The sequence below is a fragment of the Lissotriton vulgaris genome, chromosome 8, assembly GCF_964263255.1.
Source record: "Lissotriton vulgaris chromosome 8, aLisVul1.2, whole genome shotgun sequence".
Taxonomy (NCBI): Eukaryota; Metazoa; Chordata; class Amphibia; order Caudata; family Salamandridae; genus Lissotriton; species Lissotriton vulgaris.
In genome coordinates this window covers 428,288,650-428,306,579 of record NC_141696.1, presented here as the reverse complement: position 1 = coordinate 428,306,579, position 17,930 = coordinate 428,288,650, and the positions used below count along the sequence as shown (strand labels likewise).

At 42.7% G+C, this 17,930-nt stretch overlaps 1 protein-coding gene across 1 annotated transcript in view; it reads right to left on the bottom strand.

Annotated features, from left to right (window-relative positions):
- JADE3 (jade family PHD finger 3) overlaps positions 1 to 17,930 on the bottom strand; it is a 225,772-nt gene that overhangs the window by 15,901 nt on the left and 191,941 nt on the right. The window contains exons 7-10 of the mRNA XM_086934199.1: positions 7,168 to 7,335; positions 3,962 to 4,078; positions 1,444 to 1,917; positions 962 to 1,079 (exon numbers count right to left, since the gene is read on the bottom strand). Coding sequence (XP_086790325.1) covers positions 962 to 1,079; positions 1,444 to 1,917; positions 3,962 to 4,078; positions 7,168 to 7,335 — 877 coding nt within the window. The remainder of the gene's footprint in view (positions 1 to 961; positions 1,080 to 1,443; positions 1,918 to 3,961; positions 4,079 to 7,167; positions 7,336 to 17,930) is intronic.

The window sequence follows — 17,930 nt, the reverse complement described above, 5'->3', positions numbered from 1 at the left end:
AATGCTCTTAGCAGATCCTGCAGAAAGGACACAGCATGTCCCAGGTATTTAAAAAGAGTACTGGGCTCAGGCCTACCCAGAAAGAGGTGCAATTTCCAACGACTCTTTAAAGCATCTTCGAGGTGTTTGGTAAACCTTATTCACAACAGTGGGATATATGCAAGCTTGGTAGTGTCGTAACAATGCCAATTTTACTTACAGAGGTCAAGACTCTCAGCTCCTTCAGTGTTTGAATATGGCAGTATATTTATGCCAAGTGGTGAAATTAACAGTATGCTTCAAAACTGGCCATGGTGAGCATATTTTTGTTAAGGATGCAGTATCAACCAGCAGTATTTTGAGAACACACTGAACGGGTTTGTAGTGAGGCTACAAAAGAAATCGGAAAAAAAGATCTAAAAAAAAGTCCAAGGAATATCAGAAAAAAACAATTCTGAGCATCGTTTTTACAACTCTTTTGATTCAAGAAGTCATCTTGCTTGCTGCTTTCTCGTTTCCAGTTCGCCTCAAGATGGGATTTGGCGTAAGAGGGGCTTTTCTGTACTTGTGCACAAGGCATGGGAACTAGATCTTAGCACCGGAATCAGCAAGTTGCAAATTGCAAGTGGCCTTTGTGGCAAACACACATTGGAGGATGGGAGGCTTACAATTTCAAAGTAAATGAACACTGGCAGCTGTTAGTCAAAAACCATGAAGACAGACTTTCCATGCATAAGTTTGGAGGATAAGGGAGAAAACAAATTACCAAGAGGGCAAATAATGATGCCTCTTAGAGGAGCTTGGTTTTAGGGGCATTTTGCTATATATATCTCAGCCTGTGTACCTAAATTCGTACAATCATTGACTGTGGAAGAGAGGAAATGGGATTTAAGGCAAAATGAAGAAGTGTATTGCTATGGCAGACGACAAAGCGCAGGTGAAGCTAAAGGAAATTGGGAGCGCATAGTTACATATACAGTACCTGTTGCCATTTCCTGATTAACAAGCTGAACTTGTAAATTGAAGATTTGTTCGTGAATTTTGCTGTGAGATAACTTCAGCTTCTCCCTCCTGCTCACCATGTAGCACAGATTTCGGACCTGTAATGAACGCAAAAGACACGTTCACACTGACTCTAAAAAATAGTAATTTAATATGATTTAAGGAAGCTGGGCTTCCTGTCTTTTCAGACTAATTCAAGCAGCAAAGAAACGTTGCGGAAACCATTTCACAGCAGAGAAAACCTTTTACCCAACAAAAAATTACTTTGCAGATCACAACATTGACAAGGAAAGCAGTTAAGGTTTTAGATATATCCGTAAGTAAGAACGGCCACCAACTTTAGTCACAGATTTGTATGCTAAACCTTTGTATGAGGTGTGACAGCTGAAATATATGTTGTAGGTTTTGCCAAATCTGGTGTGCTCATTGGCCTTAAAAAGTGATTAGCACGTCAAAACTTACCCTCTCTAGATCTTGCCTGAGATGCATAAACATCCTCATGCGTGTGTGGATGCTGTCTTCTTTTGGCTGCGTCAGGCCATTTTCTTCGTCCTCCTTGGGAGGCAGCAATGGCTTATTGAAATTGCTCTTCCTTTTTAATTTCCAGTATTTGAAAATGAAGTCCACAACGAGCCATGGTAGTCCTAACTCAGTCGCCACTTCATCGACTTTCACCAGTGTGTAGAACTCCTCCTCCAGCTCCCGGAGTTTCTGGGCACGCAGGCTGGTTTTCTCGCTCTCCGACTGCTTCTGGTCAATAGGGCTCTTACTAGTCTGCTCAGGCTCCGGCAGCGAGCCCTGCTTATTCTTGCTATGTTTCAGGCAGTAGGACTTAAACTTTACCTCGTCGCCCTCATCCAGGACAGTCTTCATCTCCAGGCTGTGCTCAAAGGCACAAGTGACGTGAAAAGGAGTGATGCAGCTTTTCACAGAGCACTGTGGAGAGGGGGCAAACAGAGGCAATGTTAGAATCAGAGTTTATTTCCAATACTCATTCTCATGCATCACTCAACTGTACATTTTAATTTTCACCTCTTTGTATTGCCACATTTTAGAATAAAATAAACTCGACAGTAAATATTATTGTAAGACAATGCAATTCTGAATTCTCACTTTAGATCCCATTCTCCTCAATAATGAGCATTTTATCTGAATATATTAGAAAGCAGTACTATTATAAGGGGCTTGAAATGTCCTCCTATTGCCATTACACATCTATCACATATGCTTCATAAGTTATCAAACTTCATTTTTTCCCCACATATTTACCTCATCCATCATTGCCTACTCCCCTTTCTAGCCAAGCAAGGTGAGCACTGTAGTGCTTAGAATTAACCCTTAAAAACAATCATTGCTATACTGTCCAGATAACTCGGGCAAACAATGTTTAGTGCACATTATGAGATCCAATCATCTGTCCTAATATGGTATCCAGCCACTGATGTATGCAGAAAGGGCATGGAGGTGAGTAAATGGCATAGTTAAAGATGCAAACAGGACATGACAAGGTAAAACGTCAGAGCCAGGGGTGTGGAATTCCTATAGCCTGACTCCCAGGACATATTGTTTGGGGTCAAGGGCAACAAGTGTTCATGTTTATTTAGTCCTTGAGACAAGTAGGCCCAACCCACTGCAGCACAAACCCTTTGGCTGCCAGTTTACAGTACCAGGTTATGGATCAGGGAAGGGTATTGTCTGCAGTTAAGGTAATACTTGTGTCCATATGTTAATGCTGTTGGAACTTGTATTTATGGTTCAATAATGCAATGCCTTTAATATTAGGGGGAGCGCTCTAAGGAAATTTTGTAAGCTCAGACTGCACTGCTGACAGTTGTCCCAGTATAGCAATATGTGGCTACGTATAATGCTCCAAGAATGCTCTGATTAGATGCAAATATTTGCAAAAGCTTGAAAGCAAGATTGAGGAGTCTTTGCTTTCAAATTAAATGTTCACAAAAATGCAACTAGGAAAAAAGCGTTTTTCTAAACTAAAGTGAAATTTTAGGTACCGTTTCTTTAAAGCATCACCTACTAAAATGTTTTAATGCATGCATATCCCCCCCCCCTCCAAAAAAGAAAACATTTTCATAATAGAAATCAGTGCAACTAGTTTCAACAAAATCATGGGAAACATTAAAATAAAAAATCATTGGCGAAGCCAATTGGTTTGACATTGGTGGTCAGTCTTTAGGTTTCTGTCAATGTGTGTTTTGTTTTGAAATGGTTTTTGCTAAACTTTATCGTTGTGGGAGCTGCCAAGTCCTCACCATTAAAACAAACACTGGCAAAAAGCAATATTTTTTGGTCTCCAAAAGCACACATTGCTACAGTAGTCTGTCACTGAACAAAATGCTTTGTGTGCCGACATGCTCCTTGTGAAAGAGCAGAATGCTGTCACTCACAGGGAAGCCAGTGTACAGATAGAGAGAGAGAGAACTTACATAAAAAACAAAGTGTCTTGGTTAACTGAGGACCTAATTTGGGTCCCCAATTATTAAACCAAGTCATAAAAGTGCACTCATGGTATAAGCCCTTGCATTAGTGCAGATGTACAGCTTTCATGAATTCACCATACCCGATAGATGTAGGCCAGGAAATTGTACTCTTACAAAATATTCGTGAATTGTATTTTAGCATGAGTAAACATGCAAGGGTAAATTTTGCTCATGCAAAAATCTGTTGAGTGTTTTCAAGCTCACCTTCACCCACCCCCACCCAGACTCCCACCGCCACCACTCTTTCCCAACCGTGGAATAAGTTTTATTTCTGCCCTTGTCAAGAGTAAATGTCCAACTTTTCTCAGTATGGGAAAAGATCAGAGAAGAGCAGGCGACTTTTGTCACCATTTAGATTATAATCACTATGTCTCGGTCACGTAACAAGAGTAAACTGGCTAAAAACCTAACTGACAGATTCGCTCAGGTACAATTCGGTTTGCACTGTGTGGAGTTTAACGGGTTACAATTATTCACAAACCTACCTGAATGCAAGCACCAGTCTTTATCTTGCACAAACTGCAGACTAAAGCCCATCTACTTGCCGGGATGTGGGACACTTTTGTGATTGGCTCCATCCTTTCCGGACAAGCAATGCTAACCTGCGAGTGGAGTACAAAGTGCCAAAGGAATCAATTAAAATACAAAATATAAACAGCAGACATTACCACATGAGGCAGAGGTAAACAGTATGTCCTTTCCTTCAATGGTGTTAAACTTGGCACTTAACTGATACAATGCAAGAAAAAGTATATTTTAGTCCAGTGACCAGAAGGTAGCAGTAAGTTGTTTGAACAGCCACCCATAAGGTATATTCATAATGATGATTAGCACTCTAAATGTTGCTTTAATAAACAACAATCAAACACCTTAACCCAAAAGTAAAGCAGGAGTCCCTAAGCAACAAGACACCTGGCCCCGGGCAACCAAAAGTAAATGATTGAGGAAAGTACGTTATTTCTCTTAGAAAGCTTCAGTATTTGTAGTATTTGGTGCCTTGTTGGAGTGTAAACAAAACTCTTTAAAAAAATTGTTACTTAGAGACCTGAAGCTCTGATTGCCAGCTGCTAAGGGGTAGCCCTTACTTCTTCTTGAAGGCATTTGAACATTACTGTGTAATGCATCGTACGTAGAGCAACAGCGGATACTTGAGCGCCTCAGAATATGCATAAGGATCATAAAGCAGAAGTAAGGTGATTGCACACAATGGTTCAGTGGCTTACAATATGAGAATGATACGGAAGCCCGATATGAAAGACTTAAGTGCCAGAATTCAGTCGGGTGTCACAATTGATCAATGCCTTAATTCTATAAAGGCTGCCCTGTGGCCACACTTCAACCAATGTTAAGTCAAAATGCTATGCCAAAAAATTCCAGAGCCAATAAGACTATTGCAAGGGGGTTAAACTAACCAGAAGTCCACTGCACATTCATGAATCAACTAGGAACTCCGGAGTAAAAGTTTGCAAACAGCGAACTTCCAAATGGCGTATCAGCCATAGAGCTGTCCGCAACCCATGAAGGGCAGTAAGGTGGTCATCCAGTTAACTTGGCAACCATCTGTGAATGGGCAAATAGATGCAGTTTTTATTTGAGGACGCTCACTGCATTTAATAAAATTTCCTGTGCAAGTAAGCGGTACCTCGTTTTAACTTTGAGGATTGCATCTCCTCACTTTGTTTTTGGTGACTCTTGCACTGGTAGAGCCGTCTTTTCACTGATTTTGTTTCTCGGATTACTCACCTTGGAGGAATCTTTACTTTCACATTTTCTTCTGTTTGGAAAGTCACCGATGATGATAGTGTGGGTACACTGGTAAACCTATGCCAGCAGCACCCTTGGTGTTACTAACGTGAGGTGCTTTCCAATCTTCTCACACATTTTTTTGCACAAGGATTTTGTGGTGTTATTTTTTCCCTCCTTTTAAAAAAAAAGGCTTGTTGTGAACTGTGGAACAGGATGGTGTTTAGTGGAAATTGTTAACAGTGGGACATACAGGCAAGCAACGATTGTACTGTCCTCTAAGGGTAGCTTTTTGAAGAATAGGCACCCCTGGTCCTTTGAATTATAACACACTGTTCCTAGTATGTCTGGTCTTTTTGAGATATACATCAACTTTAGCCCTTAAAGAACTCCACGGATTTCAGTGGAAGAAACAATCAACTTAAATGTGTCACATACCATACATGGTACCTTAGTGTTTGGGGGCAAAGGCTCCAAATATCTACCTGAAATAAATGTTGTACACGACACAATGTTACTGGTGGCTGCATATTAAAGCTGCTCTTAATTGGAGTAAAAATTAGTGAATGTGCAGCTTACAACGAATTAACTTAAATTAGGAGAAAAGAGCACGCCTTTGCGGTGCCTACCCTCTACAACCGAGGCTGCAACTTGCAATAACGCAATGCAAGACAGAAACTCAGGAGAAACACACAATAATACCACTAGAGTAAATGGTGTACAGCTCTTTAAATCTAAGCCTGCATTGAGCGTCAGGGGACCCCTGAAAACAATTGTTTTCAAAAATGTACTTGTCTCTTAGCCAAGCGCCATCACGACTAACCCTGTGCAAAAAGAGACTAAACCCACTTTTCAGCATGAGGAACCTGCAATACAAATTGCAGCAGACAACAGTCACCACCCCCCTCAAATGGTTACACTCATATGCCTCTACTGGACATAGGTTGCCTACTTCCAGCTCAATGAAATGGCCCTGACCAACAATTCCAACTAAAGAGATGTACAGTATGTAGAAATGTGTTTTTGCTTCAGCATTTTAACTTAAAAAAAACACAAGAAACAATCTGCACCATTTCTTTAAGGTTGCCCATTTTTTCATGTGCCAATTTCTTTCATGGTGAAAGCAATATTCACCTTTGCACAGACTACCCAGAAACAAAGCCACAGTATTTTCAAATGTATTTGGTACCCATTGGAGTAGCCCAGAGTATTTGGTGGATTACAGACACACTGTTTACTCCAAGTAAAAGAGAAAATAATTTAAAGATTTTCAACGAACCCAGTAAACTTTTACTAGAACGACAGGATCTACATGTCATCATGAAATGCTGGCAGACAACTAAGCAAAAAGTAATAAAATGCAATGGTTGAACTGCAAATATCACTTTTATAGCACTCAACACTATGTTAATCAAGAGAACCTTTCCCTGGAGAACTTGGTTGGACATTAGTTCACTTGATATGGCAAGTTTGAACGCAACAATGCCAAACTTCTGGTGTCCACGGATGCCCTGCCCTGTGTGCTGTGAAGTACACAAGAGGGTAGGTGGGCAAGAAGCTGGTTAGGGGTGGGAGGTGGTGGCGGTTTGCGCTCAGTAGGCCTTACATCTGTGTGTGATAGTGTGGGGACAATTGTATGAACCAGCTCTTGCATAAGGCCGTTTCATTTGTTCAGCATATTGACCTTTCGGATTGTTATCGTTGAGCACGTTGGGATAGGAGTGTTTTTTTTTTGTTTTCTTGACAAACTATATACTAATGTGAAAATTATTTCTTATTTAAATGCCAATAAAAATGTATGCAAAAAAAAGTTTTGCTGCAACAATGACTAATACGAAACAGATTCACAGAACTATGCTTCTCTCACAGCTCGTTCAGCGGACAATTCATTGGCCAAATGTAAATTTGTTGATTCTACAATTGCACAAAAAGTTTACTTTTGTATTACCTCTGGTATCCAAAGAGCACAGCTCACATGAGCCCACTTTGTCCCCGTCCTGGTAGCTTTCATGGCTCCGCCACTCTTCGGACATAAGATGCACTCTGGATGAAGCCCAAGGACACATGTGCGACACAGCCAGCTGCCTTCAGGAACTTTCAGGATCCCATAGCAGGCCTGGAGGAGCAAAGGAAACCGATCCCTTAATAAAACTTCATGTATAAGCCCTGCAGGCACTTCAACTGGAGCGGTCACAGTCAAACAATCAGCCAATTAGAAAAATAACAGAAAACCAAGGAAATCCCAAAATGATATACTGACTCTTGCACCACTCAGGATAGTCATGAGGTGGAGGCATTCTGGTTACTGTGCCAGAGCAGGTCTAAACATCAACCGGACAGCCGGAGGTCAAATTAAACACTGCTCCAAGGAAGAAACCGGACAACCAGCACTGCCATTATGAGATAATCGATCAATGCCATCTCAAGTGCCTACACAATTTCATTAGCACTTTGTGGATAACTTTAACTGTTCACAGATCGTAATTTTTAATTATTATCCAGATTGCTTAGCATGCCGTTCCAAAAACACATTGAAAGTGTGCATATCTAGTTGTGTCCTTCCGCTCACAGCACACAACTATTTCTATACCAGGACTTTATGAAATTCGCCTATAGACTGATTTGACCTCTTCAGTCCATTTACTAACCTCCCAGAACTTTCTCATTTTACAGTAGCCCTTCTCCCGACAGTAGATCATAACCTCTTACCAGGGATATCACATCTGTGGTTATTCCTTCACCTCCCTCTAATAAACTCATATCTTTAAATGACCCTCATTCTTTCTCATGCAGACTCTGTACCATCTGTTTTTCATTCACTCATCTTTCAGATTTCCTTTTAGATACCTGACCTCCACAAACAATATTCTAAGGTAAACCTCGCCAAATGGTGAGATTTTGTTTGGTATTTAGGCATGTGCTGAAAGTTTCGCAGTAGTCCACGTGGCTTTTCATGCTGCTTGGGAACGTTAAGGTCGCTAGATCAGCTGTCACATGGGAACAACGGAGCCAATAAATAAGAATGGAAAAAAGCAGCCACATTCTATCGACTTCAGAATTCTCAAAACGCATCTTGGACTGCTCCTGATCGCTTATCTACACCACCTGGACTTCTTTGGGCTTTGCAGCACTGAATCTTCAATACCACTACTGTATCAGTTACTGGGTTCAGGGCCAGATTCTATGCAAGTTTAATGACAGTCATGCCTACGAAAGGGTCAAGTAATATTTCTTGTGCATTCGCTCTAAAAATTAAAACACCCTTTACCAACAGGCTTTGTCTCACATCAGCTGTTCACTATTTAGCTCACCAGGACAGAGGATAAGTCGCTTGGTCACGAGTTATCTGCATATAATAATCTAGTCGATCCATCACTCTTGACTAATGTCACATATTACAAGACATTTGCTAAAATTGTCTGGTGAGGTCTAATAGATGAAAACAACCTAAAAAAAAAAAAGAAAAAAGAGGGAGATGGTGGAATGTTTGAATTAAACTCACTGCTGGTAATTATATCCGGATGATTTCCAGTCCATCATTTGTTTACCTCAACTCTGCCAGTACAGACAGGGACCAAGCCGTTGCAAAGCAGTCTTGAGCCCCTCAGAGTCGTTAGGCACAGCTAGCACTGACATGTGAGCATACCCGCCACAGTCAGTGAAACTGAGAGGACAGGAAATGTAATGTGACAAAATGGGATTGATGGAATGCTTGAATGATTCTTGGTCCTTGGTAATTAAGCTGGGTTGCATTCCAAGAAATGTTATAATATTTTTAGCCTCACATGTGATACCATGTTGCTATAAATGTTGTGGCTTTAAGATATTTCACCAATCATTCATTCATAAGTGTTTCCCCTAAATCCTACAGAAGGACAGTCCTACAGCTGGTAGCCTTCTAAACGCTGAAATGTTTCCGAAACAGGACTACATCTACTCTTAGAGCTCAGTTCTCAAAGACTTTGGTAAGGACTATATTGAGATTCCACACGGGGAATGGTGGAGCTCTTGGAGGAATTATTCTTTTAAGCCCTTCCATAAAAGCTTTTATTGGTGGAACTTCAAAAAGCGACAGATGTTGTCTGTTTTGTAGGTAAGCTGCTATGGCAGCTAGATGTAATCTTATGGATATATATGCTAGATTACAATGTTGCAGATGCAAAAGGTAACAAATGATGTTTTGAATAGAAGCATCTAGTGGGTCGATTGTATTGTTAGAACAATAAATGACTAATCTTATCCACTTAGCAGCATAGCACGCTCTTGTTGTAGGGCGTCTAGCTTCTTTGATAACGTTCACACATTCCTGGGGAAGGTTGAGATAACCAAACTCTAGGACTTCAGGAGCCAGATCGCTAGATTAAGCTGGCTGGGATCTGGATGTCTAATCTCTCCATGGTTCTGAGTGAGAAACTTGGGAGAGAGGTGCAGCTTTTAATGTGGCACTACTGATAGCTGCAGCAGAGTTGTGAACCATGGTTGTCTTGCCCATGTTGGAGCAACTAGGATCATTATAAGGGAATGCTGTTGAAGTTTCCTCACCACTGATGGAATGAGTGGGAGAGGCGGAAAACCGTAAGCAAATTTTCCTGACCAGTTCATCCATATCGCATTGCCTATGGAAAATGGGTGTGGATACCTGGATGCCAAGTTTTGGCATTTTGTGTTTTTGTGTGTGGCAAACAGATCTATGTTTGGTTGTCCCCACATATGAAAGAATGGAAGAAGAACTTGAGGATGAAGTTCCCATTCGTGGATCTGTTGAGTTTGACGACTGAGCAGATCCGCTATCGGATTGTGTACTCCTGGTAGATGCTCTGCTAGGAGGTATATGTTTCGCAGAATGGCCCACCTCCAGATGCTCTGTGCTAGACTTGATAACTGGAGAGTGTCCCCCCCCCCCTGCTTTTGTACGTAACACATTGCCGTCATTTTGTCTGTATGGATTAAGACAACTTTGTTGAGGAGCTGTGGTTGAAATTATTCCAGCGCTAGAGAGATCGCTAACAATTCCAGATAGTTTATGTGAACTGTTTTTGTTGAGGTCCATAACCCTCGAGTGATATTGTCTTTGAGATGTACTCTCCATCCGGTGAGCGACGCATCCGCTAGCACTATTTGTGGAAGTGGCTTGAGGAACGACTGTCCTTTGGCAAGGTTTTTTGTGCTCCACCACTGCAGAGAGCGATGGGTGCGGTCGTCTACCAACACCAGATCTGTTAGTTGACCTTGAGCCTGGTTCCACTGTTGTGCTAGACATTCCTGTAATGGACGCATTCGTAGTTGCGCACGAGGGGCGAGAAAAATGCATGATGCCATCACTCATTAGTTGCATGAACACTCTTGCGGGTAGAGTGTTCTTTGGTTGAAATTTTTGAACTAGTGTTTGTATAGCGTTTATCCTGATGGGATTGGAATAAGCTTTGGCTGTTCGAGTGTTTACTGTTGCCCCCAGATATTGCTGCATTGTAGACTATTGGAAGTGGGATTTGGTTAGATTTACTGTGAATCCTAGATCGTGAAGCAACTGTATTCTGCGAAGCGTGTGTTGCACAAAGCTGTTTTGGGAGTTTGCTTTTATAAGCCAATCGTCTAGGTAGGGGAAGACATGAATTTGTTGTCTTCTGAGATGGGCTGCTACTGCGAGGCATTTTGTAAAGACTCTGGTTGCTGTGCTGACTCCGAATGGAAGCACCTTGAACTGGTAGTGTTGGCCATCTACAACGAATCTGAGATATTTCTTGTGAAAGGGATGTATTGGAATGTGGAAGTAGGTGTCTTTTAGATCTATAGTGGAGAGAAAGTCGCCTTGCTGTAGTAATGGAAGCACTTGTTGTAAAGTGACCATGTGGAAGTGGTCTGAATGAATGTACCAGTTTAACGGTCTGAGATCCAATATTGGTCTTAGAGAGCCGTCCTTTTTTGGGATAAGGAAGTAAAGGGAGTAAACTTCTGTCCCTTGATGGATTAGAGGAAATGGCTCTATTGCATCCTTTTGTAACATTGCCTTGACTTCTTGTTTGAGGAGCACTAGATGGTCTAATGACATTGGGCGCTGTCTTGGAGGAATGTTGGGAGGTGTAGAAGTGAGTTCCAGGCAATAACCATACTGGATAATTTGTCTTACCCACTTGTCTGTTGTGATGGAATTCCAGACAGGTAGGAACTGTGAGATGCGCCCCCCCCGACAGGAGTGGGATGATCGGGGGGAAGCGTAGGGAAGTCACTGTTTGTTGTTAGGGGAGTTGCGGGTGTTGTTACCTCTGCCTCTACCCTTGCTGTTGTTACCTCTGTAACCTCCTTTATTGTAAACCCTAGAAAAGTAGACTTGGTTTGGACTTTTATAGGAGGATGTAGGGTGTTCTGATGTGGTAGTTTTGGACCCTGCTCTGTAAAAGGAGCGCCGAAAGGAACCTCTGGCAGATGGCGACTGCAGGGCCCTCATAGATTTAGCTCTTTCTGTATCTTTTTTTATTTTTTTTAAAGATGCATCAACTGCAGGTCCAAAAAGGTGCTGTTGATCAAATGGTTGATTTCGAATTTTATTTTGCACCTCTTGTTTAAAGCCAGACACTCTAAGCCATGCGTGTCTACGTAGTTGCACACTAGTGTTTATGGCATGTGCCGCGGTGTCTGCTGCATCTAGTGCACATTTTATTGAAGTATTGGTAATTAGTTTGCCTTCTTGTACAAGGTCATTAGCTTTGTCTTTGTAAAATGGTGGAAGGTGTTGAATGAGCTTTTCTAGCTCGTCATAGTGAGCCCTGTCATATCTTGCTAGCAGGGCTTGTGTGTTTGCAATTTTCCATAAACTAGCCGCCTGAGGCGCCATACGTTTTCCTGACGCATCTAATAGCTTGGATTTTTTGTCGGGAGGTGCTGCGTCACCTGATCCCTGTGAGTTTGCCCTTTTACGTGCATTGCCTACCACTAAAGAATCTAAGGGAAGTTGGCACTTAATATAGATAGGATCACTAGGGGCTGCTTTATATTTTTTATCAATTCTTGGGTTAAGAATCCTAGCTCTGACTGGGTCTTTAAAAACCTCAGGAGCATGTCTAATAAGGCCCTGTAACATAGAAAATACATGCGTAGATTTTTGTGGTTGTGCGAAAGTTTCTAGCAAAAAGTCCTCTTGCACAGGGTCTGATATGGAGTTTGACTTTGTGGTATGTAGCTGCCCTATTAATAAATTGTGCAAACCCCACATCATCATCTGGTGGGGATGGCATTGAGGGGTAGAATTCTGGATCATTAGTTATATCAGGATCCGTGTTATAATCATGCCATGGGTCTGCCTCCTGTGGTGAATTGACAGGACTTAAGCGCATTACATCATCCATCTACATCTCCATGCCCTTGTGAATCATCACCATCCTCTAAATGTGGAGAGTGTGGTGGTGAAATTATCAAGTTAGGGTTATCAGGTGGTGGGGGTGAAGGTGGAGGAGAAGTGTTAGTTGCTATATGAATCATTTTTGGAGGAACTGGAACTTTTTTAAATGTTCTGGTTACCTCTTTGCAGGCAGCTTGGTGACTATATGACCAGTCTTTGGGTGGATAAATATTGTAGTTTGCTTTGGATCTGGGAAGAAAAGGTCTTCAGACTCCGCAGACTTGCTTGGCGTTGAAGAATTGTCTTTAGAACTTGATTTTGGGTGTTTTGGGACATTGTCCGGTACCACGGCCTTACTCTGTTCCAAAGTTTTCAGTGCCTTGTGGTTTGATGGCACAAAGGTTTTTTCTATATGCTTCGGTGTTGAAGGTTTTTCAGTTTGTTTCGGACCCGAAACTTTATCTGTTTTTTTCGGTTCTGGTGGTTTATCCAGCTTTTTCAGTGTCGATGCTTTATCGATTTGCTTCGGCGCTGACTTTTAACTGACTCTTTCGCTGCCGAGGGGTCTTTTGTTGGTTTCGGCACCAAGTGTTTCGTCGGTGTGGACGTAAGAGAGAGTGGCAACTCTGATGGTTGCGTCTTAGGCGCCGAAGGTGGTTTTTCGGCGTCGAGTGGTTGGCTCGAGCCGGATTGCTTTGGTCTGTCCTTTGGCGCCGAGCCCGAGGGCGGGGTGTTCGAAGTCTTGGTACGGTGTAAACCTGAGCCTGAACGCAAAGTTGTTACCGGTGCCATTGTCTTGGGCTGGGTCGGGGTTTCAGTACTCACGTCCCTTTGGCCCGGAGTGATGTCATCATCGACCTCTGCGTCGGAGACGTCTACTTCGGAGTCCATGATCTCTTCTGGCTCAGGAAGGTCGGGACCTGGATTGAAGATGTCCGGAATGGAGCCTGTGCCTCGCTGCATGTCTCGGCGTCGAGCTAGACGATCCTGGATAGTCTTTTTCGATTTGAATGAAAGGCAGGCTTCACAATTGTCCTCTCGATGTTCTGGGGAGAGGCACAAATTGCAGACAGGATGCAGGTCAGAGTGTGGAAATTTAGCACCACACTGAACATTTTTTAAATTGAGTCCGTTCCATCGACGTCCGTCAAAATTGGTGTGGGTAGGCCCAACAGCCCGCGTCGAAGTTCACAGGCATCGAAGAGTGATGGAAGCTTTCGAGGTGCGCGTCCAAGGCACGCAATCGAAACAATACAGTAGGTGAATGTAATTGTGCGTCGAAGAGGTCTGGAAACTGTTCCGAACCGGAGCGCAGCAAGTTTCATCCGAACCCGATGGCGGAAAAAAACCAATCTAACGATGGAGCCGAAGCCCATGTGCACTCTGCACTGAAGGAGGAGTCACCTGGCTCGTGACTACAACACTTCTTCGAAGACAAAAACAACATGCAATCATCCGAGCCCAACACCAGATGGCGGTCTATGCAAAGTGTACAATATGCAGCTCATATGCCTCGAACATCAAGTTTTGTATTCACAAGATTTTAATTTACACTCAAATTCGCTCACATGGACAATCACAGTAGTTTAGTGTAATGTTATGGTCATAAACATGTTCAAAGGGGAACGTTGCCAGCGTACTGGGACGTGAATGGTTGAGCAAGAATTTGACCACTCATAAAAGTACATGTTTTCAGGTATTGTTAACAGCATTTAATATATTGCAGACAGCTCACTCCAACAAGAGTATCTTGGCGCAATAAGTATATCACAGAGAGTGACTATAGCAGGCAAATCAGACAAGAGGTCACATAGGTAAAATAGCCAGATTTCTTAACAACTTTTTAAAAACAGTAAAACTGATGGAAACAAATATGAAAGGGCAACTTGTTCCAATGGTAAGGTAGAAGATGGAAAAAATGACCATCCTCCATTTCGGATATTACATACACGACTGGGGGTGGCTAGTGCAGTGTCAGAACGCACTCATTCATCTATTTACATTCTAGACTCCTTCACTACCATCCCACTAGATTGCTCAGGTCTACAAATAAGGCATGTTTAAGGATACTATGCTTTAGCACGGCCAGATTTGGGGGTCAATATTTTGCCTATTTTAAGCCCTTCCACTGGAATACATTCCCCCTGTACATTTGTATCTGTCCTGACGTCTCCAAGTTTAAAAAGCTCTTAAAAATCTGGTTGTTTTAATTTTACTGTACCGTTGTCTAGTAGCAAGCGCTGAGAAACTCCTTCAGCAGCGAGTCATTGCTCCATTTAAGAGCCTTTATGATAAGAAGATCCAAGTTTCCTAGTTGGCTGGTAAAACCTAGTTCTGGTCAACGAAGGTAGACTGGACCCTCACTGTATAGTGGCTATATGGGCATGGCAAAGTATCTTAAAAATACACTGCTTACTGATTGGTAGCCAGTGAAGTGGTCTCAGAACTGGACTTGTCGAGGTGCCAGTTTGAAAATGGAAGACTACACAGGCAGCTACAAACTAGATGTCTTGCAGGCATTACATAAGGAACTTATTAGCCTTAACCTGAAGAGCATTGCCATAATCCAGGCAATTGACCCCCATTAAGGTGAAGACAGTTCTGCTTCATCCAAGATACCACAGCATGCAGACAGTCACAGACCCTGGCTCTTGTTACTTCTAGGTTTTGCCAGATTGATGGTTATTAAACTCCTGGCAGGCACATTCACATCCTGGATACAGATGGAGCTTTACTCCTATCAATGTCAGTCAAACAAATCACAATCGGAGGTGGGCATGGAAGTAAACACCCGCCTAGTAAACGGCAGTGGTGAAGAAGAATTATTGGGCTTACTTCTAATCGCCCTCAATACAGCCACAAGAAGATGATTCAGGTCTTGCTACTTGAAGTTGTTCCCATGACTTTAGAGTGCATTTTTCATTAAATAGGACATTCATTTTGCATGCATAGTTTAAGGAAAACGTGTATAGAATGGATGTACATAAACTGCATACCTAGATAAAGCCAAATATGATATAGAAAACCAATGCAAAGATGAGGCAACGCAAGAGAAACAGATCCTGAAGGCACAGGAAGTGTTGGCAGTAGCTGAGAAGATGACTCTCAAATTAACTGGATAATATATAAATGTATCTTACTAGGCAGCTATGCCATCGATTCAAGACTCAGAGATCCAGTTTACTATGATGCTAGTTCTGCAAATGTAAGAACAATTGTTACTTACCTGCAAACAGGTGGTTCTCCAGTATTGGTGTCTTTCATAGATTCACATGCTTGAATATTCCCCGTCGTCGAAGTGGGAGTCCCACAGTAAATAAAATAGCAACAATGCTAATATATATATACATATAGTATCATAATAAGTAGTAAAACAGATAAAATATATACTGAAAAACCTTCACAAAGGTTGCTACATAGGAATGCATTAGAGAGAAAAACCTCATTTGCAACATATCAGTGTCATTATGTTAGTCCACACTGCAGCCAATCAGGCTCAAGTACCCTCTAGAACCTTCTCCTCAGAAGCTCAAGCCCTCAGATTTTCGTAGCACTAGTAATAATAGCGCATGAGGAGAAGAAGAGCCTCTGAGGGGAGGATAGGTGGGTCGCATGTGAATCTATGAAAGACACCAATACTTAGCAATAGATAGCAGTAACCTCCTAGAGCTGAGATTGCAACATTTCCAAACAATTGAAGAACAACATATAGCTTAAAAGTAAGGCAATCTCAAGAATGGAGGAGGGAACAGAGGCTCACCTTATTTGAAAAGATGACGAAGCACTGCTTGCCCCACTGCGGTATCTGCCTCGTTGACAGCTTCCAAACAATAATGTCTGGTAAAGGTGTGCCTGCTGGACCATGTCGCTGCTCGACAAATCTGGTGTAGAGGCACTCCGGCAAACAACGCGGTGGACGATGCCATCGCTCTTGTAGAATGTGCCTTCACTGGAGTAGGTAAAGGCCTGCCAGCCTGCTGATGGCAAAATGATATGGCTGAAGAGAGCCATCGTGCTACTGTTTGTTTAGTCACTGAATGCCCTTTTCGCAGTAGTCCATATGCTATAAATAGCTGATCGGATTTACGGAAAGGGGCTGTTCTTGAAATGTAGAATTTTAGACAACGTTTTATGTCTAAAGAATGTAGTCGCTGTTCTGCAGGAGATTTAGGATCCGGGAAAAAAGTCTTTAAGAAGACAGGCTCGTTCAAATGGAAGTCAGTAGGTACTTTTGGTAGAAAAGAAGGATTGGTACGAAGTGACACTCCATCGGGCTTGAACTGTAAATACGGAGGTTTGATGGTAAAAGCGTGCAAGTCACTTACACGACGAGACGATGTCAAAGCCAAAAGCAAAGCAACTTTCCAGGTAAGAAACTTGAGGTGTGATCGATGAATTGGCTCAAATGGAGGTTTCATAAGTTGTGATAATACCACGTTGAGGTGCCATGCTGGAGGAGGGCGCCTTAACGGAGGGAACTTCCTGAAAAGTCCTTTAAAGAACTTTCGGATGATTCTGGATGAACAGAGAGACGTAGAGCCATCATGGCGGTAGCGCGAAATGGCCGCCAAAAAGACTCTCAATGTGGCATGTGAAAGACCAGACTGAGCAAGACTTAAAAAGAACGGTAAAAGTTGGTCTGGAGTGGAATTGATTGGGTGTACGTTGGATGCTGCGCACCAATGACAGAAACGTTTCCACTTTAACCTATATGTTTTGATGGTTGATGGAGCTCTAGCAGACGCTAGGATGTCTCTACATTCTTGGGGCATACTTAAAGAGGCAAACTCAACGTATTCAGGTTCCATGCCGACAATTGAAGCGTCGACGGGTCTGGATGGCAAATTTGTCCGCCGTCCATCGTCAGGAGGTCCGGACGTGGATGTAGACAAATGGGCTTGCATTGTGACATTAGAAGGAGTTCTGAAAACCAAGCCTGCCTGGGCCAACGTGGGGCGATTAGAATCAAGCGGCAGGGTTGCCTGCGCACCTTCCACAACGTTCTTGGCACCAATGGGATCGGTGGAAACGCATAAGCAAACAGGCCGCTCCAATCCATGAGTAGGGCATTGCCGCTGGATTCTGGATGAGGATGCCAACTGGCGAAAGTCTGGCACTTCCGATTCACTGGAGTTGCAAAGAGGTCTATCTTGGGATGACCCCATTGATGGAACACTAGGTCCAGAGTCGGCTGGTGTAACTCCCATTCGTGAGTGGATGACGCAGACCTGCTCAGGGAATCTGCCAGTATGCTTGATGCTCCCGGCAGATGGACTGCTGTCAAAGAAATGTGGTGACGAAGTGCCCATTCCCAAATTCTTTGAGCAAGATGAGACAGAGGCTGAGATTTCGTGCCGCCCTGTTTGTTCATGTAG